Source organism: Salvia miltiorrhiza, chromosome 8, assembly GCF_028751815.1.
Source record: "Salvia miltiorrhiza cultivar Shanhuang (shh) chromosome 8, IMPLAD_Smil_shh, whole genome shotgun sequence".
Classification (NCBI taxonomy): Eukaryota; Viridiplantae; Streptophyta; class Magnoliopsida; order Lamiales; family Lamiaceae; genus Salvia; species Salvia miltiorrhiza.
Window position 1 is genome coordinate 11,330,086 of NC_080394.1, and position 10,894 is coordinate 11,340,979.

A 10,894-nucleotide genomic window follows, 5' to 3' on the forward strand; every position below is an offset into this window, starting at 1 on the left:
GTAAACACTTTTTGTGACGTAAAGTAGAAAATACATATTTGTAATGCAATGAGCTGCCATTTTTACGGAGTTTCAACACAACTCATCTTCGCATCAGAACTCCACATAAATAGCACTAATTACATTATAAGAACTTGTACAAAGTTGGAATGTAGTATATAAAAGAGTTCATCTGTAGGGATGGGTGCTTTATTATTGAATTTGACGTGCCAACTAATTTTCTATTTACAAGTGTCGCTTGTAATTAAATGCCACCTTTTTTCTTCATGTATGTATATTAATACAAGAAGCTAAACTGATTTCACTTGATTGCATAATAGAAAGGCTTTAATTAACAAATCTAAAAACAAAAAACAATTAATTAATGATAAAAAAATCTCTCCTTACCCTCGTGCCAACTTTGATATTTTTCTTGTTCTCTAACAAGTGTCCTATTTCAAAATTTGAGAGTATAATTATGACATTCTTCCCATTTCATTATCATTTAATAATTTTTCAGAATAATAGTTGTATATATGCATTTATCATGATAATTAACAAGGTTAAAAATGTTAGTTTCCTTACTTATTTGGTATGTGTAATTCGGGGAGTAGTTTGGAATTGAATGAACAAAAATAGGTAGCTAAAATAATAAGCAGCCATATCAAAAATCCGTTGTAGTCTAGTTGGTTAGGATACTCGGCTCTCACCCGAGAGACCCGGGTTCAAGTCCCGGCAACGGAATTTTTTTGGCTTCCTCTTCTCCAGTCTCCACAACTCAATTCTTTTATTTAATGATACGTTATAGGGTAAACGTTAGGTTTATTCATTGTAATCTTTTTTATATCCAACGTGAAGCACAGTATCTAATGTTGTAAAGCAACACATGAATGACATTACTATTATATTTCAAATTAGTAAGATTAATAGATAAAGAAGATAGATGACATTGACAAAGGTAATTAAGATGTTTGCAGTGGTTTGGGTACATAGTAAATACTTGAACAATGTTGCACGGCACACACAGAATAACGACAAAGTAATGCATAAAACCCTGTCTAGATTCAATTTAAATCCACTTTATTCCATCAAAGATTAGATGGGAAACCAACTAGGTCGGTATCTTCTGCAACCAAATATGAGAAATTGTGCCAGCGGAAAAGCTTTTTCTTTCGACACCATAGACGACAACCAAACGGCCTGCACTGTCCAGTGTTACTCCAACTGAAACAGCCTCGCCGTATCCTGAAACTTGAAGAGAGAAGAAAGACAGAGAACTATCGAGATACGCCTATTCATGGATCGATAACTAATTCCATAAACAGAAACAAACCGCCAAGCATATACATCCCAGGGCTCTTCACGTGTGACATTTTTATCTAAGTTGAGAATCAGTGAGATTGTGCAACAGGAGCCCCGGGAGAGAGCAACAAGAATCTACATCATATAAATTACAGACAACCAAACAGATCCTCAACCTCTGGAGGAAACGAGGTTAACTGTCTTTTGAACTAAATATAGACACGACAGGTTTCCCACATAACTCCCTTCTTGCATCAGATTACAATTTTCAACTTCTACCTCACTACAGTGTGCTTGCTTCGATATGGCATCAGAAACCTTCCACTGTACTAGATGTATCACCTCCGACGGCGTTTTGTATCCACCTGAAAGCCAGCATAAGAGATATCAGAAAATGGGTTGCATGGAATAAAATCCGTGATCTATCTTGGAACCATTGAAACCAAAAACAAATTTCATTAACGTCAGTGAAAGTGTCAGGTGCTGATTTTAAAAAAAATAAAAAATCTGGAAAACATTTAAGAGGAGACCTGAGATAGAAAGTAATCAGCAGTCATTAATTACCTTCACGTCAGCACTTCTGGTGGAAACGTGAGATTCTTGTAATTTCTTCTGATCTTCTGAGGAACAGTTATGGCAGTAGAAGTGATCAATTCTTTTGGCTTCTTCCACGGTCATATCTATACAAGTTGGATGAAACCTGAGTGAAAAGTCAAAAGCATGTGCTTCAATTAAACACCTGAAGTATTGTTGCAAAAACTCTACCAACTACAAGCTCAGCATAGGTCAGGAAATATCCATGAGTTTTCTACACTGTGCAAGATACACGACATCTTCAAGGATATAATGATGGACATATCTGTTTTTCAATATTTTGCTTACATATCCATGTCATCTCAACTCTAGAGAAATCAAAGGCAATGCCATGCTCGCTGCAATGCAGTATATCATTCTGAAGCATCATATGCATTTGAACACCCAAAGCTCAGGCTGATTTCTTTTGCAAATGCATTTGTCGACATTACATCAGAATTTCATACGGTTAACTTAAAAAGTAACTATATAGTGGATTGGATATGTAGCTTGTGAGAAATTTGAAAATATTTAGAGTTTCTAGTCAGTGACATCCTTGTGACAAAGCACACCCATTTTTGTCCATGTTCCAAAAAGAAATGAGTTGTTGACACATTTTCATAACTAACCATATACTGAAAGCCTGCTATGATTGGGTTTACAAGTCCCATGGCCTTGCTTGATCTACATTTATACCGTCATATTTGTAAAGTTGATCACTTTGGTGTTGCTATCTAATACCTTAGTGAACTGAGGCTTAATATGCTCATTGCTTAGATTGATGCACAACATTAAGGACAAGCAGCAAAGCCTTAGGATCATTTCCTAGGAGAAATAACCTTACACCTTACAGTCTATTCCCATAACTCTCAATCTTCAACGTGTTTGAATCAGCTCCAAAGGGGCATTAATGTGCTTAATTCAAGATGCAACTTATATTCACACTACTTTTGTCAAGTAGAAAAATTGTAGGATTCTCACTCTAACTAATCAGCAATCTTCTCTTTCCCCCCTTTTATCTTTATTTCTGTACACTGCCTGAATGTCAGTTTCACGAGGACATAACACGAAACAGTAATGAAAATCCTACAAGCATGGGGTTTGCCAACTTTTTAAACTATTTTGGATCATTAAGAAGGAAATGATACTTCCAGGGGGAAATGTTTCCGATCATAATATGACTTTGGCTAATAAGGCATATATTACAATCCTATCACCCCTAATTTGCTTCTATCTTGGTTTTGACCTACTTTTCCTTTTTTTGTGGAAATAACAAGATATCAATTTGTTCACACACATATAATGAAGAGTAATCTACATATAGAATCTCACTTATCCCTGGAAATTTAGCTTCCAGAAAACTTTGTGTATTCCATATAAAACCTGCCATATAGATATGTAGATGACCTCAGAACAGTTGAGAATTCCAGAAGCCAAAAAGCATCAAGGGAACAATAAAGGAGTTCAGAATTAGCTCAGTTCCGGGTATAGAGTAAAGCCCATAAAAACGTACACATAATAGCCTTTGAGATCAAAACGTAGCAAGATTGCATAGATTGATAGATAGCACTATACGCTCAAAGAAAATACAGAAAAAACTCCTCAAAGAACACATGAACGCTTGATGATCTTAAAATTCTACCTTGAATGAATGCAGTAAAATCCACAGCTCACAAGATAATTAGAAGATGTACCATACCAGACAATGAACGAAAAAAATAATTCATACGTACATATACTCACCAGTCACTGCACCCTTCGCACTGAACCATAAGGTCATCTGGATTATAAGGCATCTCACATTTACAGTACCTGCCGCAGCAAAATGAGCAAGAAAAATCAAAGAACATATTCCACACAAGCATGCAGCAATAACTCGCTTACATTCTAGGGATCAATCTTACTACATTAAAATCGTCTTAAATTACTCTTGAAAGATATCAGAACTTTTTCCTAAAGCTTTAATAATTGATGGAAATTAGAACTAACTGTTTCAACTATCACCCAAATGAAACTAGAGCAAGTCTATAAATCGAAGCTAGACACACATATCAACTTAAAGACTGAGAATGAGCACGTCTACGAATAGATAGTTCGCCAGAAGTTGAGAAAGAAGACCGTTCTAAAAGAATTTCCCTCAAATTTTACTAATTTCAACCGCTAGCGAACAGAAACAAACTAAAAATTAAACCTACACGGCAACTCTGTCTGGATTGAAAGCACCAGTAGACGAATTATACTCGAAACGACAGAAGAAGTCCTCGTTCCCAACGGCGTCGAGCTTAGTATAGCTCTTGAAGCTGTGTACAGTACACTTGCCTTCAATAGTATCAGCGCTCTGAATATCGAAATGATCGGACAAAAATACCTCCTTCGAGCCGTGGAATTGGCGGCGGCCACCGATCGATTCCTCCGGCCGGTAATACCACCTCACGTGGATCCTCACGTTCGCGCCGCGGCTGTCCGCCTCGATTTTCTCCAGACGCGCGACGTACGACGGCTTTGATGACTCCGACGGCCGCATCAAGAGGCAGTCCCCGGCTGCAAAAAGTATAATTAGTCGAGATAAGCGGAAATTGACCGAGCGTGAGCGTCAATTGAAGCACGCAGGAACAACAACATAAAGAGGGAAATTGACGGCGCTGGAAATCATAATCGGAGAATGATGGAACTCACGGCGGATGGTCTTGTTGATATGCTTGACGGAGTAGGAGTCGAGAGTGCGGCGGGCGGCTTTGGCTTTAGCCATGTGATGTACGGAGGAGGAGCGGAGGAGAGAGAGAGTACATGTAGCCAAGATAGATACTCCTAGAGAGAGAGAGCCCACGCCCGCTTTTATTAATCCAAATTCCAACTCCAATATCTTTTTCCTTTATAATTTCATCCTATTCTTTTTTATTGTTTCCTCACAACACAAATTTTGGTTTCATTATCGTATTTTCTTTTCTTATTTTATTCTGTCAATCAGCCTAATCAAATATTATGATATATGCGTTCTCTATAAATAAAATAAAAAATATTACTTTCTCCGTCTCCCGCCACAAATTTTAATAAAAATTATCCGTATATTTGATAAGTGGAGAATTGATGACAAAAAGTAAAATTGTAAGAATAATAATTAATGAAAGTCGAGAATGGGTCCCAAGTGAAATTGTAAAAATAATATTTAATAAAAATTTTCTTAAAAATAAATTAAGAATATATTTTAAAAAATGACCAAAATAAAAAGAGAGAAATATGTTGGCGGAAGGGAGGGGGTGTGATATATAAGTGTTGCAGTCTTGCAAACATCACTAAAACGGAGACAAACTATAAATAAAGAAAAGAAGATTCATTTGTCATCAATGATGTCAATGTCTTTTGTTATCAGCTCCCAACGTGATATGAAAACAAAATTAGTAGTCCCTCAATCCCATTTGATTTAGTATCCAAGTTTTTTCCAATTCCAATTCTCTTAATTGATTTTTTTTATATATATAATCATTTAATATTATACATGAGCTCACATGCTTTATATTAGAATCTTATTTGTTTAAGTAATCGTCCCAAAAAAATAGATCATGTGAAATGAAACGAAAGAAATATTTCACATTGATTTATCCGCTTCAACTTATTTGTAAATTATTGCATAAGAATGTGAATTTACTCAATGCGAACCAAAAATAACAGCTACAAATTTACATGAACACAAAAACATATTTATTCAAAGCGAATTTTATCCACTACAAATAAAAATGAATTTTTTTCATAAAAAGATTAAGTAGGTATAGATTGTTGATAAACATAATATTAGGAAGGTATATACATTGCTATATATAGTATACATAGACACACAAACGCTATTTGAAGGACAGTAAAGGATCGTACGTTGCTGTGCTTTGAATAATGAAAGTCATAAATCAACATTATGAGATTTGGTGTGTGACAGAAGTTGGTTGAGTACAAAGATTTCAAATCAAATTTTCCTTTCTGCCTTACAAAATACAATGCGTTTCAAGTATATCCATAATTTACAAAGAATGGAGTATACAGAGGCACACATAGGGCTTCAATAAGTATAATTTCCCTAATAATCTAGTTAATGGGGGTAATCTATACATAAGCAAGTGATCTTTTAACAAGGGAAATCTTGGAAGCATCACCACCAATTTCCTCAAAAACAATCAACAAATTCTGGGTAGGCTTCAGCCATGACCGAGGAACATGGTACCTACACAAACAACAATAATTATATTTAGAAATAAATCCCATCAATTACAATTACTACACATGCTTTCAACAACACCTATATATATATGATTTTCATACCATCTTTGTGTTGGCTTCCCACATCCATCTAGGCACTTTCCCTGTCGATATGTTCCTTCGTAGCTGCAAGCGTTGCATTGGCCCTTCGCGTAGGCTGTCCAGTATCTTCCAATGCTCTGCCCGTTGATCCACGCTTGGCCCTTTCCCATGCTACTCATGTCCAAAGCCAATGGCTCATTCCCGTTTGGTGAGTTGAAGTAAGCCTGCAATTTGTGTATACTTCCATGTTAAACAAGAAAAGGTGCAAGTATAGATATATTTTTTGAGATATATATCTCATGTTATGTTGAAGTCACTTTGTTGGTTCCGCTTCGACTTGGTAAAAATCTTGCTGTCAATATATAAAGTTGGAGTACCATCTCCCGTTATATAGGAGAAGATGAGAGCAGGCCCAAGTCAATGTGGATTTCTTTGGTCCATGTTGTAATAGCCGATTTTATCATTCAATGTGTTACCTTGTACCACGTTAGTGGCTGTTGCTTGTTTGCTGCAAGCGATGCTTTCATCCAATCAACGGAAGATATTTTACTTGGCGAATATAAGTCTATGGCTTCTCCTTTCATTCCAACCTGAAAAATAAAAGGATAGGTTTCTCATCTAAAGTTTGTGCATGATAGGAATAACAAACTTGAGTAAAGCAAAACATGGTACCACGAACCTTGTATGACCACTTTTGCCACGACAAGTCTCGTGTACCATGGTCTAGCCCGTGTAAGGCAACAGGTCCGAGGACTCCGGTGCTCCATGTTTCAAAACGGTGGCCTATGTTCTTGATATGGGAAAGAAACAATTGTGTCGGTGTAATGAAACTCAAAGTTATAGCAATTGCAGATATAGTATTTATTTTATGCATCTAGTTAAGGAAAGTATCAGGAAAACAAACCGGCAGCCCCATGTTTACGCTAAGTAGCGCGATGCTGTTTACTCCAGCGTGAAAATTGACAGATTTTGAGAAAGTGAATTTTTTGTTTTCTTGAGCTCCAAAGGCCGATCCTGTAATAAGGGAACATGCCATCTTATGTTAGATATTGTATTTCTTGTAATAAACAAGGTAAAGATCGAGTATCACCAGCGAATTTTCCGTTTACAAAAACATGCAAAGCATGGCCTGCAGAATCCACTGAGAGAACTGGACCCTGACCTCTGTGTAGAAAAGATTCAGTCGGGCTTATCTGGACACTGCACGGAGTTAAGGATCGTATGAGTTTGATGGGGTTCGTGAAAGTATCTTTCGGAGAAAAGGGAAAGGTCGTGTATCTTTACCTGGTCGTATACCATAAATAATCACTAGCATCTCTAGTGACATTCAATTGCTCCAAAAGACCAACAACTGTAATTCTTGCATCGTTATCGCTGGAGGATATGTCCTCATTGAACGTCTCCCATGAGAGCAACCGGACATTTGTAGGCAACATTTGTGGCAAAGATTTCTTTGATCTCATCTACACGGTGCAAAATCCTTTTGTAAGATGAAAAGTAACTACACAGATCACAGCATCAACATTTATTTTCTACTAATCAATACTTAGAGTTTGCAACCTCAAAGCTGTAAAAATAAGAAAGAAATATGCAGAATATGTCTGAAGCTCATCTTTGTCTGGTACCAGATATGTCATTTTAGCAAAAACAGAAGGTTGATGATGCGACTTACAGTGCCAGTGTTAAAAGCAACAGTCTTGCAATCGGGGAGTATGCTGATCGACCAGGGAGGCAGGTCATAGTGCATTTTATTGAATGTCACCCTTGCGCTTGCGTCCCAGTGGTAATTCGATAAAAATGCTGCACAGTGGCCTGACTTTGAAGTAAATACATGCGCCTGGAGAAAGAATAGTCGAGCCATTTGATTACGAGAAGGCAATAAAACATAAAAAAAAAAAGATAAATTATAGATTCAAAAGTTCTCTCCAAATGCACACAAATTTTTGCAGATCAAATAAGAAATACAACACCTGTTCATAGTTTCCCAAGTTAGTAACTGTAGGATCAGCATCAACCAAAGCACGCCCACATAGCTTTATGGCCATATGAAGTTCCTTTAAATGGTTGTATTTAGGTTGTCTAGGTAAGCCTACAAATAAAACACTGAAATATTAGTAAAAATCTACATATTCTTGGAAAAAGGTCGAACTTGGCTGCTCTAGTAGTCTTCTATTACCGTATTCATCGATTGGAGCATCATAGTCATAGCTGGTTGTAACGAAAGGACCTCCAGCTGTTCTTCCAAAGTTTGTTCCTCCATGGTACTGCTTACACAAGGTTAAGAAAACACATGTGAAATTGATGCACTATCTCAATATTTCGTACTATCTCGACAAGTCTCTTTATTTGCAATTATAATCTATGTTGCTGAAAAACCAACTGTGCAAGTTTTTATCCCAAACTTTGTATTCTCCAAAGAAGGAAATGCTAAAATGAAGCAACTCAAGCTGAGACATGAAGTTAAAGATCCATCAAATCAGGTGCAATATTAAAACCAGCTTCACATTTTTTCGTGATGGCTCCCAGGAATTATTTAGATTACTTAAACTTTGTGATGAGTGATGTAAATACTAAGAATCAAAACTACTATGTGCTAATCATTCTAGATTCTTCACATCAGAGGGGTTCTATTACCATGTAGTAGTTCACAAAGGAGCCTCCTTTCTGGATGAATCTAGCTACAGCAAACGCCAAATCTTCAACAGGGCGATGGTGAATCGGCCCACCAAATTCTTCAAACCTTGAGATAAACAAAACAAGAAAAACAATGATAAGAGTCTTATTATACAGAATGCTCAGTCAACAATTGAAAGGGAGTGGTGGCGGACAACATATGTACCAGCCGGTCCAAGCCTCAGTCCACATAGTTGGCTTGTAAGGTTTGTTTGGGGAGAAATAGTCACAATAAAAACCATTGCACGTGTTAATCTGTCGATAAATGTTATGGAACATCATCAACCACAGAACTATATTGCTATAACTTGCAAGTTTGAGTGATCAATACGGAACAAGAGCATAAAAAAGTGTTACCACTGGATCGGGGGCGTCATCTTCCTTACACATGACCCACGGCACTCCAGTGTCTAAGCCGACGGCCATCTTTGCAGCCCAAGACATGTAAGAATGGCCAGCAGCACCAAAATTCTTGGTTTCTGAACCATATTCATTTTCAATCTACAATATGTAACTGGCATACTTGAGTCTAGGCGTTTCAGATTGCAAATCCGCAATATTTGAACAATTACAAATAAAATATGGATGAAGCAAAAGTTGAGTGAAGAAAACATGCCTGTGAGAGAATAATTGGACCACCTTGAGATTGAAACAACCTCTCAGCCTTCATCATTCCAACAATTTTCTCAGTAAATCTTTGCATTGCATTCTGTAACATTCAACATTGGAAAACTTATGTCAAGAAAGTAGATCACGCAGTTTTAGACAGTTGTTACTTCACATCTAACCTAAAAATTAAGCACATGAACACTCTCTCTCTCTCTCTCTCACCTTGAAAGGTTCATTGTCGGTTCTGAAAGTGATGCCAGGAACATACTTCAACCAAACAGGGAAACCTCTGCCACCAAAAAACACTCAACACATAATGAACAGAACTATTACTGTTACAATTACAAACATTTTCAGCCATGAAGAAAAATGAACTAACCCAAAATTCCATTCTGCACAAACATAAGGCCCAATCCGAAGATGAAGGTAGAGCCCTGCCTTCTGGACCAACTTCACGAACCGAACTAAATCATTTCTTCCCTCAAAATTGTACTAAAAAACACAACAATATCAGTCCCAAGTCTAAGGAAAGAAGGAAATCAAATCTCACATAATGCAAGAGAAGTAGAAGAAATCTAACATTTCCTGGCGAAGGTTCGTGAAGGTTCCAGAAGACATAGGTGTCAATAGCATCCAAGCCTCCATCTTTAGCCTTCTGAATCAGCCCTTCCCACATCTGCATTGTGAAAATGTTGAGCTCTGATACTCAAAGAAAAGGGTGAATTGAATGTTTTCTTACATCGGGGGAGCTTCTTGGGTAATGAATGGAGCCGGAGAAAAGGATTTTTCTTCGGCCATTGATGATGAGGCCTTTCCTGTCGTAGGTGACGGCGCAGTGGGCGAACTGCACGAGTGAATTCAACAGCAGAAACAGCAAAAAACATTTGGAAACGGCTTCCATTTTTGGTTTTCTTGTTTTCGGAGAAACGGAAATGAATGGCGATTGCGAGAATGTGGAGATTTACTGACACAAGCTTTCAAAAGCTATGAAGTAAATTTTCGGACATTAATTGCAGCTTTAAAGACGATGCTTTCCACATTTTGTTTTTAAGTTAGTATATAAAACAATCAGTAAATTACCTCTTTCTCTCTCATCATTCATACAACACAAGTCTCTTAGCTTGCTTGCATTCATGTCAACATCAAGATGGGCCTTCATTCTTTCTTTTTCTTTTTCTTTTTATTTATTTTTATATGACTACAGTTGAAATTGCTGTCTGCTATGTTTCTCTTTCATCGAGAATTTATGGTTGAAAAGTTTGTAACACGAGGTCCGATCGCCTACTATATACAGTATCTTACTATAAAGACAAAGAGATTATCACTTTGATGGATTAGGGAAGCTATGCTTTTAGGTAATTGTGTCTGCAAAAGCGCGTTCTCATCTAACTTTATTTAATCACTAGAAGCTTAATACTTTCTTTAATCTCGAATTCTCGATTATCGAGTAAGGTGAAAGGAAAAGGGGATG

General features: G+C 37.1%; 2 protein-coding genes and 1 non-coding gene across 4 annotated transcripts; 1 reads left to right on the forward strand and 2 right to left on the reverse strand.

Moving 5' to 3' along the window:
* The first annotated feature begins 650 nt into the window (after positions 1 to 650).
* Positions 651 to 723, forward strand: TRNAE-CUC (transfer RNA glutamic acid (anticodon CUC)). Its single transcript has one exon. It is a non-coding gene; the product is annotated as a tRNA-Glu (tRNA).
* Positions 724 to 1,277: 554 nt separating this feature from the next.
* LOC131000961 (chromatin remodeling protein SHL-like) lies at positions 1,278 to 4,722 on the reverse strand. 2 transcript variants are annotated; one of them, XM_057927113.1, is made up of 5 exons: positions 4,531 to 4,722; positions 4,050 to 4,395; positions 3,598 to 3,666; positions 1,846 to 1,981; positions 1,278 to 1,646 (listed from the first exon to the last, which is right to left on the reverse strand). In XM_057927113.1, exons 1-5 carry the CDS (start codon positions 4,601 to 4,603, stop codon positions 1,620 to 1,622), a joined length of 651 nt encoding a protein of 216 aa, XP_057783096.1. In that variant the 5' UTR covers positions 4,604 to 4,722; the 3' UTR covers positions 1,278 to 1,619. The 2 variants fall into 2 exon arrangements, with proteins under 2 accessions (XP_057783096.1, XP_057783097.1); XM_057927114.1 differs by lacking the exon at positions 1,278 to 1,646 and having other exon boundaries at positions 1,844 to 1,981; positions 3,588 to 3,666; positions 4,531 to 4,707.
* A 1,067-nt stretch (positions 4,723 to 5,789) lies between these two features.
* LOC131000962 (beta-galactosidase 3-like) lies at positions 5,790 to 10,670 on the reverse strand. Its single transcript, XM_057927115.1, has 18 exons — positions 10,163 to 10,670; positions 10,004 to 10,099; positions 9,803 to 9,915; positions 9,646 to 9,712; positions 9,431 to 9,523; positions 9,172 to 9,315; positions 8,981 to 9,069; positions 8,776 to 8,881; positions 8,318 to 8,405; positions 8,112 to 8,230; positions 7,814 to 7,978; positions 7,426 to 7,604; positions 7,232 to 7,341; positions 7,046 to 7,155; positions 6,821 to 6,931; positions 6,618 to 6,731; positions 6,163 to 6,365; positions 5,790 to 6,064 (listed from the first exon to the last, which is right to left on the reverse strand). Exons 1-18 carry the CDS (start codon positions 10,322 to 10,324, stop codon positions 5,947 to 5,949), a joined length of 2,187 nt encoding a protein of 728 aa, XP_057783098.1. The 5' UTR covers positions 10,325 to 10,670; the 3' UTR covers positions 5,790 to 5,946.
* Positions 10,671 to 10,894: the final 224 nt, after the last annotated feature.